This window comes from Siphateles boraxobius, unplaced genomic scaffold (assembly GCF_051911475.1).
Source record: "Siphateles boraxobius isolate OS27281-9 unplaced genomic scaffold, OSU_SipBor_1 77, whole genome shotgun sequence".
Classification (NCBI taxonomy): Eukaryota; Metazoa; Chordata; class Actinopteri; order Cypriniformes; family Leuciscidae; genus Siphateles; species Siphateles boraxobius.
Window position 1 is genome coordinate 11,274,693 of NW_027509205.1, and position 15,418 is coordinate 11,290,110.

A 15,418-nucleotide genomic window follows, 5' to 3' on the forward strand; every position below is an offset into this window, starting at 1 on the left:
AATAGACACTAATTAAGATGTAGTACAAAATGTAAAATGATTCAAGAGGCCCACTAATTGGGTAAATTGGCCTTAGCAACAATTGAATAACCTATGACAGACCAGGGAGAATCCCAGTAGGCCTAAAAGAGATTAATCTAAAAAGTAAATGCATTACATGACATACAGCCATATAAATATATACATATTCATGCATCCATATTTTTATTGAATCTCATAATAGCAACACAATTTGCTATTTTAATAAACTAGTTTAATGCATTTTAACCCTGTACTGCATAAATTTTGATGGTATGAGAAAAATAATTCCACATCATTTCTTGGTTCATTTATAAAAATTTTATTGATAAAAATCTTTTTTGACAATGGTCAGAGCAATACAAAAATCACAAATCTTTTTAAAAAATATGTAGAGAATACAAAAATACAAATATTTAGAGCATATATTGTGCACTAAAACGTCCAAACACATTGTCAACAGAGACATCCTTGACAAGTACCCCTTATGAAGAAAACCTTAATTTCTGACCATGCAAAAAAAAAAAAAAAAAATTCATCAAAGTTTCTCTACACCTTCATACACAATCACACACATATATCTAGAGCATATGTTGTGCACTAATACGTGATGTGTTAACGGCCATACACATTATCAACAAAGACATCCTTGTAAAGTAACCCTTGTGAAGAAAACCTTAATTTCTGACCATGCAAAATAAAAAAAACTTCATGAAAGCTTCTCTACACCTTCATGCACAGTCACACACACATATTTCTGTACAGTTCAAGTCATTTTCAATAAGATTACTAAAGCAAATGATATTGCCGCCTTCTCACACCATGTGCTCCTGTGACGGTGTGACCATGTGTAAGAAAAGGAAGGACCGCTTTCAAATGGACTGTTCTTTGATACTGTTTTGACCTAATTGCTTGCAACCATTTAAAGAAACATGTGCTGAACATGGGGTTTAAGAAAACTTTCTGTTGCCTGAGGGCAACGCTGTTCTGTAGACTAGAGGGTTAATGAACAGCCAGGATGTCTAAATTGTCGATTTTACTCATTGTATTTCATGGTTATTCAATAATTTGATATTAAATAAAAAAAATAACAACACGTAAAAACATGTTACTTCAGGGGGGCAATCTTACCCCAGGGGTCTAATTTTATATTTTCTCAATTTTTGTACTCGATGTTAATGTTCCCTCAAACCCCTCATTGATAAATAGACTTTTAATATTCAGCATAATACAATGTCACAGATCACTATTTTACAAATAAGACACAGACTTAGTGTACAAGATCTCATGTTGATAATTGCAAAATGACCAAATTAAAAAGAGCATAGCCATTCATAAAATGTGTTATGTTAAATATGTTGTGCCATTTATTGTCAAGAGAAAAAATTAAGGAGGCCATTCATTTTGTTCTGGCGTCGTTTTGTTAATCTTATCCTAATCTTCTTCGTGTCCATTCATTCTGCAGTCATGTTTGAAAAGGCTTGTCGGCTCTTTATCAAAGGGTGATTGCCATGGATGTGTTCACAGAACATTTAGTCGCTAGTGACACATTTAAAATGATTCTTGAGATAATAAAGAACATATTCATTCATAGCGTTCTCTTCAGTGGAATGATAACGGAACTTGGAATAGGCTTTTTCAACCTCAGACTGTCCCCATGGCAACATCGCCTTGATCTTCGATGCATGACTGATAACAACATCATCACAGGAGCCCACATGAAGGGAACCAAGCCCATCAATATAAAATGCTGAAGAAAGAACAAAAACATCAGGGTAATACTAAAACATCGCCACATGCATGCATGAACTACTTTGCATTAGACCTCTTACCTAAATGACCAACTCGAGCCAGACGAGGGTCAAAGCCTACTTCTCGTATCTTTTCTGTGCGAGCCATGAAAAAATTAATGACGGCATCTGCAACAACACAATTGGAAAATCCCTCGATGGCGTGGTGGAATCCTGTCCTTATGTGTAAGCAATCTCCCTCTTCATCACCTGTGTCTGTGGAGATGATGTGTCGATAGGTGGCAGTGTATCCCGTCACTTCTCTGACTGCTCCCCCCACCTCACATAGCAAACACAAACCCAGGAAGAAGTTTGTCAGTCAGATTATTGAAAGTACATTCATGACAATTGCACACCAGTATTCCCAACACTATTTTAAAAAAAATAAAATAATTATATATATATATATACACACACACTCACCTAAAGGATTATTAGGAACACCATACTAATACTGTGTTTGACCCCCTTTCGCCTTCAGAACTGCCTTAATTCTACATGGCATTGATTCAACAAGGTGCTGAAAGCATTCTGTAGAAATGTGGGCCCATATTGATAGGATAGCATCTTGCAGTTGACGGAGATTTGTGGGATGAACATCCAGGGCATGAAGCTCCCGTTCCACCACATCCCAAAGATGCTCTATTGGGTTGAGATCTGGTGACTGTAGGGGCCATTTTAGTACAGTGAACTCATTGTCGTGTTCAATAAACCAATTTGAAATGATTCAAGCTTTGTGACATGGTGCATTATCCTGCTGGAAGTAGCTATCAGAGGATGGGTACATGGTGGCCATAAAGGGATGGACATGGTCAGAAACAATGCTCAGGTAGGCCTTGGCATTTAAACGATGCCCAATTGGCACTAAGGGGCCTAAAGTGTGCCAAGAAAACATCCCCCACACCATTACACCATCACCACTAGCCTGCACAGTGGTAACAAGGCATGATGGATCCATGTTCTCATTCAGTTTATGCCAAATTCTGACTCAGACCAGGCAGCATTTTTCCAGTCTTCAACTGTCCAATTTTGGTGAGCTCTTGCAAATTGTAGCCTCTTTTTTCTATTTGTAGTGGAGATGAGTGGTACCCGGTGGGGTCTTCTGCTGTTGTAGCCCATCCGCTTCAAGGTTGTGCGTGTTGTGGCTTCACAAATGCTTTACTGCATACCTCGGTGGTAACGAGTGGTTATTTCAGTCAAAGTTGCTCTTCTATCAGCTTGAATCAGTCGGCCCATTCTCCTCTGCCCTCTAGAATCAACAAGGCATTTTCGCCCACAGGACTGCCGCACACTGGATGTTTTTCCCTTTTCACACCATTCTTTGTAAACCCTAGAAATGGTTGTGCGTGAAAATCCCAGTAACTGAGCAGATTGTGAAATACTCAGACCGGCCCGTCTGGCACCAACAACCATGCCACGCTCAAAATTCCTTAAATCACCTTTCTTTCCCATTCTGACATTCAGTTTGTTCAGGAGATTGTCTTGACCAGGACCACACCCCTAAATGCATTGAAGTAACTGCCATGTGATTGGTTGATTAGATAATTGCATTAATGAGAAATTGAACAGGTGTTCCTAATAATCCTTTAGGTGAGTGTATATATATATAGTACAGGCATGCTGTATTACATTAAAGCTATACATAGGCTATATCAGTTAATAATAGTCTATTTTTATATTTCATTAGAAGTATTCTTATCAAACCTATTATAATTTATTATTATTTTTTATTATAATACACTTTTTAAATGTTATTCTCTGGCCGCCTGTGCATGGGATTTTTTTAAAAGTGGCAACAAGTCAGTCGCTGGCTATGTCTACATGTACACCTTTTGTTGAATTCAATTAATTAATTCCGATTGATAAATCCGAACAAAGTGTTACATCAACCTGATCACATTATTTATCGTTCATGTGAGGGTTTAAATGCCACAAGCTTATAATCAGAATTTATTTTTTTGACATGTTATATTTGTAATTTTTAAATATAACATTAAAGAGTATATTTGATGTGATGAAGTGCGCTGTCATTTATCAGATTTACCAATTGTTAGAATTTCAATTTGTGCTGGTTAATTATGAACAATGGGTAAAATTGGGGGGTGGGGATGGGCGGGGTCAGGGCTCCATTAAGGCTCCTCCCCTAACCGCATGTGATCTCACTCCAAGCTTTTGATAAAACTTGAGAACCCTGTGAATAGTTGAAATAAAGTTATTATTTTTTTTTGTTTTGACGCACAAAAATTATTCTCATCGCTTGATAAACTTATGATTGAGCCACTGTAGTCACTTGGACTATTTTAACGATTTCTTTAATAACTTTGAGGCCGGCAAGTTCAATCCCTGAAGAAGCCTATCGACTAGTATGGAGAAGTGATCCAGCTCTCAGATTTCATCAAAAATATCTTAATTTGTGTTCCGAAGATGAACGAAGGTCTTACGGGGTTGGAACAACACGAGGGTGAGTAAATACTGACAGAATTTTAATTTTTGGGTGAACTATCCCTTTAACCCTTTCGCACGTACGATCACACCGGCATCACGTGATCAACTGCTAAATTCAAACGTGCTTTCGGGCGTTGACTGGCACTGAGCCAGAGCCAGTTTATGAGCTATACTAGGACCGGTTACCGGGGGGGCGATTGAGACGCTTTGGCTTCACTTTTCAGGGCTTGTGCGGCACGCTTGGTGCTGTCATGCATCACAACTACTGAGTGTTTTCAACCACATAATGTTTATTTTAGGTTTCAGACACTTAAATACACATAAGTACTAGCAAAACAATGATTATAAGTTTGTAAAATACACACAGATGTCTATGGAAGCGGCAATAATAACCCTTTCCATCATAATAAGACGACAGTTTTATTCATATCAGATACACATTGTGTAAGCAGTTTTACATTTAACCATATTCTTCTCCCAGTACACCAGCCACTTACTTTCATGTATTTCGTGAGAAGTGGAGGAATTGACGTGTTGTAAATCCAACAGATCCGATTCTCTGAACTGTGAAACAAACTAACATGGCGCCGCCCATTGCGCATACAGCTCAACTAACACGATCGTTATAAAGGTGTTTAAACAACAAAACACATCCACTTGCACATATTTGACAATCGGAATATCAGTGTTTCATGCTATAGCTAATACATTTGTGTATATTTTTTTGCCGAAGTTATGACGTCACTTTGTAGGACAACTCGGAAGTTAGCGGCGCATGGGTTCCCTCGATCGAAAAGCTATGCATTTTCCCCATAGTCTTTTGGAAAAGTCGCAAAAAATAAGATCTGTGTTCGCAAAAAAAAAAGATCTGTGTTTGCAAAAGAGTTGTGACCCTTACACGTTTTGTCTATCAAGATAATCTTTACAAGTTAATCCAAAATGTATTATTTTGAAGCCTATATAAAGTTTAAAAAACCACAAGCAGACACAATAAAGTTTAAAAAACCACAAGCAGGTTATAACTGGTGTGTTTTATGTCATAGATCAAAACGTGAAAATATTCAGAGGCTTTGTTAACCACAGACCTTATTTCAGGCGATTTAGCAAAAACCCATTCAAAAAACCCATAGACTTTAGGGCGAGGGAAACGGAAGTGCAAAAATGCTAACTCACTTCCGCGTTTTTGGCCTACAGAGTGACGTCATAACTTCGCCACTCTATTAAAGTGACAAGTTTTAAATAACGGTGGCCTTGAAAAACTCACTCTGGGGGATCAGTTAGAATATTTTAAACTTATGTGTGAAAGGGTTAATATTTATCTGTTTCGGGTCCTGATTAAGAGACGACGAGCACGTGAACCATTGTGCCTTGCTGCTTCTATTTAGCAAACAGTAAAAACGCCTCTTCCCGCTCCCAAAATAAAGAGTCTGTGCATGTGGATGATAGTGTGAAGTGAGGACTGACTGGACACAGATTATTATGCTTTTTGGGGTCTGAGGCAATTAGATATCACCAGAGTGAAGTGTCTAAAATAGCTGTTCACATTAGAGAAATATGCTTTAGCCCTAACTAATTGCTAGGTTGGCCAGACTAGTTAAGACACACTTAGCAGTTATGTTTATATACAACTTACCCCAGAAAGTTATTAGTGTTTAGTAGTTCTCAAATGACCGCAAATCATCTGTTGGATGTCCCATTCTCTACAGTATGAGGGAATTAGAGTGCAGTGTGAAGAATGAGACAATCTACTCCAGGATTGGATGGAGTGATGAAGTATTTTAGTGAAGGTGAAGTTTCTATGAAGGTGATTTTAGCATTTTATAATAGAATATGGATGGAAGGTCCATAGAATTCCTCAAAGTCGGAAGGAAACATTAATTATATCCATTAAAAAGATTCAAATAATCCCATATCTTCGAAAATGTGAGGTTAGAGCTATTGAATGAGAATTTAATGGAGAGAATGATAACTGAAAGGTTGCCATATCTTGGAAAAATTATCCTGGTCAAAGTGCGTTTAAGTGTGGAAGAGGGACTTTGGATCCGATAGTATCTTAAGAAGCTGAAATAAAGAAGGCATTTATAAATAAGGAAAGTGTCATCACTTGTTTCCTTGATATAGAAAAGGCGTATATGATATGTTGTGGAAGGAGGGATTATTAATAAAGCTAAGAAAGATGAGTGTGGAAGGAGGGATTATTAATAAAGATAGGAAAGATGAGTATAAAAGGAAGAATGTATAACTGGATTAAAGGGTTTTTAACTGAGAGAAGCATTAGGGTGAGGGTTGGCGGAGCTATATCCTCTAGTGGTATAACTGATAATGAAAGTGTAATAAGGGCAGTGTAATAAGTCCACTTTTATTTATCATCATGGTTATATGATGTTTTCTCAAGGAAACATAAAAGTATGGGTAAAATCACAGTTTGCTGATGATGGGGCTCACTGGTTTAAAGGAAAGAATATAGGCTAATAAATAGAAAATACATTGTGTGTTAAATGAAGTTGACAAGTGGCAGGCAATTTGTCACAGGGAGAACAATATTACAGCATTATAGTTCAGTGAAAACAACACTAGTAAACTAGCTGAAGCAGAGATGATGCAACAAGGGAGAAGGAGAATTTAAAGTATAAACATTTAAACAAATAAAGCAGAAAACAAGAGTTAAAGTAGAAAGTGCCTTTGTTTATGTTTAAGAATTAGTTAAGTGCTGGTGGAAGAGGTGTGTCTTCGGCTGTAAATCAATCACTACATGAGGTTTTCACAAGTTTCCATTATGGGAACCTTTATGGAATGTAATTTTAAGTGCTTAGCATTCTTAAAAACCGGATAATCTGTTGTGCCTTTATCAGTGATCTAGATAAAGTTGACTAGAGGTCACTGTTCATAGCAGAGGCACTTCAGCAACCCAGTGAATACTGGAATTAGCATTAGGCTAGTACAACCATTGTTTGTTTACGCTCTTGTGAAGTCAATCGCTAGTTCAGGCCTTCTCTGTGACATCACACACGTTGTTAAAGATGGCAAACGATGATTGGTCAGGAAGCAACTTGTAGTCTGACATGTTTCTTGTCCACGACAGGACAAGAATTTAGGAGTCAAAAACGCAGAATCTAGTCTGAAATATTGTGTAGTCTGAACCCAGCCTAACATGTAAAATCTCTTTTACATGGAGCACGATTAAATCGCGTGAATGCACAACAATAGATCAGTAGCAGGTCAATAAAGAAAGATTTTTTTTTTTTTTACCAGTGTCCTGATTTTTTCCGCCGCCCCACAATGAAATGAGGCGTCCAATTAGATTTGAGCTTACCCAAGCCACTGCTGTTGCTCAGAAGTGTAAATATGGTGGCACGGTTTTGAAAACGGTTTTGAACACAGAAGAAAAGTATTCCAGAAGAGAATGTTGAGTTCTTGTTATTATTGGTGTCTGTAAACAGATTTTTTTCATATGTTCTTAATACAGATTATCATTTCGATTAATTTACCACTGAATTATGTAATCATAACTCCTGCCCTTCCGAATGACAATGTTGTGTTAATTTCCTCATTCTGAGTTCCGCACATAAACAACTGAGAGAAACGTTTCTACAGCTGAAACATGAAGCGAAATATTTAATGATTACGACGATATATGTTCTGTATGTGTTTTTCATGCGGCTCGGTGTATTTTTATGACAATAAAATAAGAAATGCTTACATGAGAAATGCTAAGCAGGTGTAGCATTTAGTTTATTATAATACACAACAAATAATGCACATCTGCCCATTATTGAATCAAAATCTACTCAAGACTGCACTCGATGATGGTTTCTGTGTAGTATTTATCTTAATTTACTGTTGTATCTTGTGCACCAGATGAGATTAAAGCCAAATGGGAAAACCTACGAGATGCATGCATGAGAAAAAAAAAATTCTCGATCAGAGCCACCTATCGTGCAGGAGTGAATTATCTAAAGGCAAGCATTCGTTTCACGTTCAGTTTGAAAGCTCCTTTTGTCTGGAATTTGCTTAGCTTTATCTCGTCGCGCTCAGTGTGAAAGGGCCTTAACACACCATAAAATTATGTGTCTGTTAAACGGGTGGCAATGAGTATGTTAGAACAGCCTCAACTGCAAACAGTGACAAAATATAACAATGCAGAGAAATAATCAACTAACTTTGACGACTTATCTAGTTCTCTAATCCCTTTAAGGCAATTAATTTCACTCGGCAGCCATCTTTGAAACGCCTCTCGGACAGCTATTTCAGTCATGCAAGTACAGCTCCTATCTCTTTGAATGGGAAAACATCAAATTTCCCAAAGCTGTTCACCAAGCTCAGATTAAATTTAATATTTGATATCATCACTGAAATCTGACAATAACTGTCTCATAAATGTTATTTCTTATGCTCAATTAGAGTTAAAAAAAATCTGTGATTTTTAAAGAATAAATCTACCATGAAAATGGATTATTAATTGAAATAGTAGTAATGTACCTAGGGCTTGGCAATAAAACAGTATCAGGATTTATCGACAGTACAGCATTGTTGTAAACAATATAAAAAAAGTGTTTAATATAGCGCTCGACATTTTCATTAAAATGCGTGTATCGCTGGCACGACCACAACAACGTTGCCCAACATCAAATGGCAAATGTAATGAAAGCGGAACTAAACTGCGCTACTCCCTATTTTGTGCTTCATGGACCGTTTATCAGTTTGGAACAATGCCAGTGCAGCGCAAGTCGATCTTGATCAAGCGACACTGTTACTTCACAGCGCTAAGAGATACAGTAAAGAAAGCATTTGAATTCACCACAGAAGTAATAACATCGCTCCAAGATCTAGTGAGAAGATCTTCTCACCTTTGGTGCGAGAGACCCGGGTTCGAATCCACTGTGAGACACCAATGTGTCCCTGAGCAAGACACTTAACCCTAGTTGCTCCAGAGGCGTGCGACCTCTGAAATATAGCAATTGTAAGTCGCTTTGGATAAAAGCGTCAGCTAAATGAATAAATGTAAATGTAAATGAGAAGCATTTAAATTTCTCCATTACGGATCAAACAGCACTGATGTGGAAACCAGGAGAAAACAGCGCTGATGTGGAAACCAGGAGAAAACAGCGCTGATGTGGAAACCAAGAGAAACATTGTGCCATGAATGAACTAGTTATAGGCTTTTAAGTCCACAGATCAGCAACATTCACCATGGATTTAATGTAGTAACACTAATTGTAACCATGGAAGTTTGGCAGGAATAGTAAAATGCTTTCAAGTACGTCATATATTTTTCCAGCACTTCAAAACTCAAATATTATCATATTTAAATGTTATTTTTAATGTGATGTCCAAAACATTATTTGTCCATCCTTCAAAGATTACCCCGATTTATAAAACTATGTTTCAAGATGTAGGAAAACTCACACTTATTTACAAATAATTTTTCTTTTAATAAATATTTTTTTTAAATCAAGAAAATTTCTCTGGCTTTTTTTTTTTTCAGTATTAAAAACCTCCCTAACCGTGACACTACGGTGTCATTTCGAACAGAACTGTGAATTTTGTGAATCGTTACACCTCTACGTATTACAGATGTTGATCTATCTCAAATTTTGCCTTGATTGTTCTACGTTTACACTTTTACATTGCACACATTTTGTAACATTTTATTTAAGTGTAAGAGTTTCTTTAAACACTTACTTTTCTATCTTTATACAAGACATAAATATAATATTTTTGTTTACATTTTATTTTTGTTCTTGACTGCTAAAACTAATATAATTTGTTGGCTGCCTTAATAATGTGGATAAATAAATAAAAAAGTGGTTTAAAATCAAACTTTTCTATTTTCTACTAAAAAAAGGTTCTAAAAAATGTCAATAATTATCGATTCCAAACAATATGAAACATTATATTGTGATAAATGTTTTAGCTATATTGCACAGCCCTAAGTGTACCTTTAGATTTAGCATTCATCCTGATAAATATAACCTACCATAGAAAGGGTTATTACTAGTAATAGCAGTAATATATCACTAGGCATAGTATTTATCGAAGGTTTTCCTCCTGTAAAAGGGATATGATTAAGGGTTCCCAGTAATCCTCCAGATGTTTAGAACACACATTCATTTGTATTGATTATTTGTCAAATTGAAATTGTTGACAATTGTTGGCAATATGAATTTGGAAAGTTTAAGAGACCTCTTTATACCAAAAAAAGAGTTCATAAAGCCCTTAAATCAAGAAATATTTTGTGTAGATCGAGACCACATATTTGATTTGTTCTTCATTGCCATACATAAATTTGTACAAACTCTGCGCAATCAAACTCGTTGAAAGCAACTGACTGGGCCCGAATTTCATACTATTTTACCCCGTACATTAGGCGACGACGTGACCGAAGAATATCAGATCAATGAGTGCCCCACTCTAAATCAGCAAAATGACAAATTGGGAGACTGGGGTACCGCTGATTACCAAAATATATGTAAATGGGAAGATCAGAGCCATGTCAAAGATTTTTTCGACGAGCAAAGCGTGCTGCTTAAAAAAAGGTGCATGTCTAGACGAGATGTCACGGTGTGGGTTTTGTGTCTTGTTTCTTGTTCTTGTCTGTCATGTGATTCCCTGTTTGTCATGCGATCCTGCAAAAACTACCCCTCTGTGTTCCAATGTTGAGCTCCAAATGCAGCTTTTAATATAATGGGGTAATCCAGACACGTAATACAATGTACAGGCAACAGGTCAAAACACAGGCTGGCAGTCCAAACAAACAAAACACACAAGGTTGGGAACAAGGCAAACGGGTAAGCCAGAGGCAGGCACAAAGTCCAAAAACCGAAATACAGGGAACCAGAGAAATGCTCAGAGATACAGTGCAAAAACATACAATCTACGACAAAGACACAGGGCAAACATGAACATCCAGGAGTGGTTTTTGAGCACGTAAATCACGACTTCAAACCATGACTCATGACTTTGTAGCGTTCCAGGCCAGTCACGCCAAACTACCTGAGCGCAATATACATACTTATTGTTTCAGACACATAACATTGTAATACATAATCGCGTGTGGATTATCATCATATTATATTATTATTCATTTGACTGCAACGTTATATTGTCCTAAAGTGTATTCTCACAGTGTACCGCCTGCAGAAACACTGCATCCGTAGGGGCTGCCATTGTTGTTTTGTATGGTTTTGCGGGCTATGTGACGTCAGAGCTCGTAACTGGGAGTACATCGATCTAGTACGAGTTCACGGGTGGGAACGAAGTCACGGGTTTGACTGCCGTTCCAGTGCACTTTCACGGGTATAAGGTTGCCTGGAACGCGGCATTAAATACACTGTTCACAGGTGTTCCTTGTCTTGTAATTAGTCAATGACCAGACGATTAACAAATGACAAGACACATGGCAGGATTGCATGAGATTGCATGAGAAACAGGAAATCACAAGACACATGGCAGGATTGCATGAGATTGCATGAGAAACAGGAAATCACATGACAGTCAAGAACAAGGAACAAGACACAAAACCCACACCGTGCCACGAGACATCTCCCATGCTGCCAATACCAAATAGACAAGTAAAGAGACTCCTAGCACCTTTCTAACTCTATTTAAACGAGAATGAGAAGAAGAATCAAAGTTGCCTTTATATGGAAGTCACTCCATTTTTTTTTTATAAACACCCGTTTACACAGCATGAATAACACAAAAGCCCAATTAATCCGTATTACTAACAATTTACATGAATTAAGTGTCAATGAATTCTGCACACGTCAAAGACTTGGACGCAGCAGGCGAATTCTCGAAATCCACTCCGATCAAGACCAAGCCATGTACATATTCAGATGAGCAAAATCAAAATGTGTACAAGGTTAAAAATAAACTCAAATTATAATTACTGTGGACCAGTGTCTGCTAAAACCACTCAATCTGTGGGAATAGATGGGGTCCCTCATGTCCAATAACGAATACTTTAAATGTTAGAGCCATATCAAAGCCTGATTTGTGTCCGACACATCGTTTCACAATAATATTGAACAGTACATAAAATTTGCTCGGACGAGATTTGATGCACGAAATGGTCATGGAAATGTTTTCTCTGAATCTAACATTTGTCTCTGTCCCCTTGACTCTCATGCTCTTGACTGAGCTGCAGCGACTTCCTGCACCAGAGCAGAATGAAACCTCTACTTTATAGAGTCCCCTTCTTTATAATTCCACACATGTCAGGCAGCTGAATTAGTTGCATTAACTAGATTATGTAAACCACTTCAAAATCAACCTATTCCAGAAGATTTAGGGCAATGGTCTGCAAACTAATGCAAGATGGATGAAGATGGCATTATGCGAGACAAATAAAACTGTATAACCTAAGACAGCGCTAATTTTGCTCACATGACAATATCATGGACTATTCTATCACATGTGAGTAAGCATTAAGTGTGTGAGGCCATCAATGAACTGTACTGTGTACCATAAGTGAGGAAAACAGTCAGTTTGATTCTAGTTTAACCTGGCCTGTTTGTTTTTGCACAAACACGACGCGTTACCACACCTGGAAGCACCATTCCAACATCTACAAATTGAGTTTACGCACATGCCTCCTGTAGTTAATCTAAAAAGTGTGCTAGTAATGACTGATAGAATCTCAAATTGGCCAGAGGCAATATATTAGCACAGAAAATTATTCCTAGATTTGGCATATCAAGTGTGACTGAACGCGATAATAGCACTCGTTTTGCAATAAATTAGCACAGGAAATTATTCCTAGGTTTGGCATATCAAGTGTAACTAAAAGCGATAATGGCACTCCTTTTGCTTCAAAAGTGACTCCACAATTGCCGTACGCATTTGCAATTGATTGGCATTTCAACATTGCCTATCCCCCACAATCCACTGGAGCAGTGTAAAGAACAAATAGTGCATTAAAGAATAGGTTGACAAGGCGTGTATTGAAATAGGAAGAAAATGCCCTCTGTATTGGAGGAAATAAGAAATGACCCCATCCTCAACAACAATACTGTCACCATTTGAAATACTTATGAGTAGACCTTTCCCGACCCCGTGGATCAAAGGCCCCGCATGCTGTCTTTCCACAGGAATCCTGGGAGTCATCCTGGCCGACTACGCTGCTGAATTGGTAGATAAACTACCAAGTTTATCTACCAAGTATAAGTTTTATACATAATGATGTCTCACTAACTCTAACGCCTGTTCCCTCAGATAAGCCAACCCATAATTTTGTACCTAACCAGCAGGTAATGATCCGAAATTTGAAACCAGTGAAGGTGGGTGAGCCCAAATACCCAGATCCAACTACAGCGATCGTGGTAACCAGAACAGACGTTCTTACTGACTACCAGCCTCAGTGCATACATGCAAGCTGACTGAACCAGGCACCGTGTTACCACATGTCTACAGCTTCTGAAACACAATGATATCACCCTGACTCCTCCTGCTGTACAGTTGTGTGGGGATATCCAGTGCTAAAGTGGTCACAGGGAAAGAAGAGGTCAGATCTTTTTACTGTTCCCAAAATTGTCTATAAAGGGGGAGGAGGTTTTTTGTCAGGTGGGTCTCTTGGGAGTGATGGAGAATTCATCAGCTTTTTTTAATGTCTCATTCCCGACTTCAGGGATTATTGCATGTGCTCGACGATTGGCCACCACTCTAATGAGGGAGAGACTGAATAAATAATGTTCGATGTATCTGTGAAATGACTGAGGGTCTGACCCATGTCAAGAATGCTGTAACAGTGTTTACTCATCTAGCCCATCTTTCAGAACAATATTTCTTTACTCTATGTACTGTATTGAGGTGACCCTCAAGGCTCTTTTCTTGGACCATTTGTGTTCAATATTTATTTGTTACCTCTTGGTCACATTATCCATAGTTATGGTCTCAGCTATCGCTGTTATGTCGATTCAAATCTATGCAAATGCAATATGCAAATTTACAAATCAGCTCGCTCCGTCTCTGCTCTTCCTCTGGACATAATTTTAATGTCTGCAATACAGTTCAATAGTGCTGAGAGTAGGTCGAGAGCCATAAAACAATTAAACTATAATTTCTGCTTTGATAACCTCTCCTCTTGACTACTGTAACTCACTTATTGACTACTGTAACTCGCTTACAGTAACTTAACTTTGCTGCTAAAACAATCACTAGACTACAATACGTTCAAAATTCTGCTGCCAGTCAATCATCAAGTCAATAAATCTAATCAAATTACCCCTTTGCTCTATAACCTACATTGGTTACCCGTTCCTGTCCGCATTCAGTATAAAGTTCTCTTGTTAACTTTTAAATGTCTTCATGGAGTTGCTCCCAATTATTTATCTGAACTTCTGCACTATTATTCAGCTCTTTGCTCTCTCCAGTCAGCTTTATCTGAACTTCTACACTATTATTCAGCTCTTTGCTCTCTCCAGTCAGTTTTATCTGAACTTCTACACTATTATTCAGCTCTTTGCACTCTCCGGTCATCTGACTTCAAACCGCTTACTGTACCTCAGGTTCGTCTTTCAACAATGGGTGGTAGATCATTCAGTGCCGTGGCTCCGAAACTCTGGAATTCTCTTCCTCTAACTCCTTGTGGCACTTCTACTATATCCTCATTCAAATATCATCTTTACTTACATTATTTCCAACCCTCCTGTTTAGTGTTCTACTGTTGTTACTGTATATTTGTATGTGTACTATGTGATGCATACCTCTGTTTGATGCTGTGTTTGTTATCTCCTTGTACAGTGACCTTGAGCATGGGAAAGGTGCTTTATAAATAAGACCTATTTTTATTATTATATTATTAGTGCTGTCAAACGATTAAAATATTTAATCGCGATTAATCGCATTAATGCCATAGTTAACTCGCGATTAATCGCACAATTTTATCTATTATAAATGTCCCTTGATTTCTATTTGTCTCATTATTTTTTCTAATTTTAATGCTCTTATCAACATGGAAAAGTGGATCAGCAGTAAGTTTGTTCTTAGCTGTGGTATCCATGTGCTTCTGTCTGAAGTCATCCATTGTAGAGCTTAGATCGGGCCCAAAAAATCAAGCCCGACCCGAGCCCGTGCGCATTATTGTGTCCGAGCCCGGCCCGACACATAAACTGTAATTATGAGCCCAAGCCCGATTTAAACCCGTCAATTTGTTTAATACGTGG

The 15,418-nt window shown here is 37.8% G+C and overlaps 1 protein-coding gene across 11 annotated transcripts in view; it reads right to left on the bottom strand.

Moving 5' to 3' along the window:
- Positions 1-316: 316 nt before the first annotated feature.
- The window catches only part of b4galnt1a (beta-1,4-N-acetyl-galactosaminyl transferase 1a), a 42,405-nt gene continuing 27,303 nt past the window's right edge, over positions 317-15,418 (bottom strand). For all 11 annotated transcript variants that reach the window (XM_077219181.1, XM_077219179.1, XM_077219184.1 and 8 more), the window contains 2 exons: positions 1,851-2,088; positions 317-1,768 (listed from right to left, as the gene is read on the bottom strand). In XM_077219181.1, the coding sequence (XP_077075296.1) occupies positions 1,551-1,768; positions 1,851-2,088 (456 nt within the window). In that variant the 3' untranslated portion in view covers positions 317-1,550. The remainder of the gene's footprint in view (positions 1,769-1,850; positions 2,089-15,418) is intronic.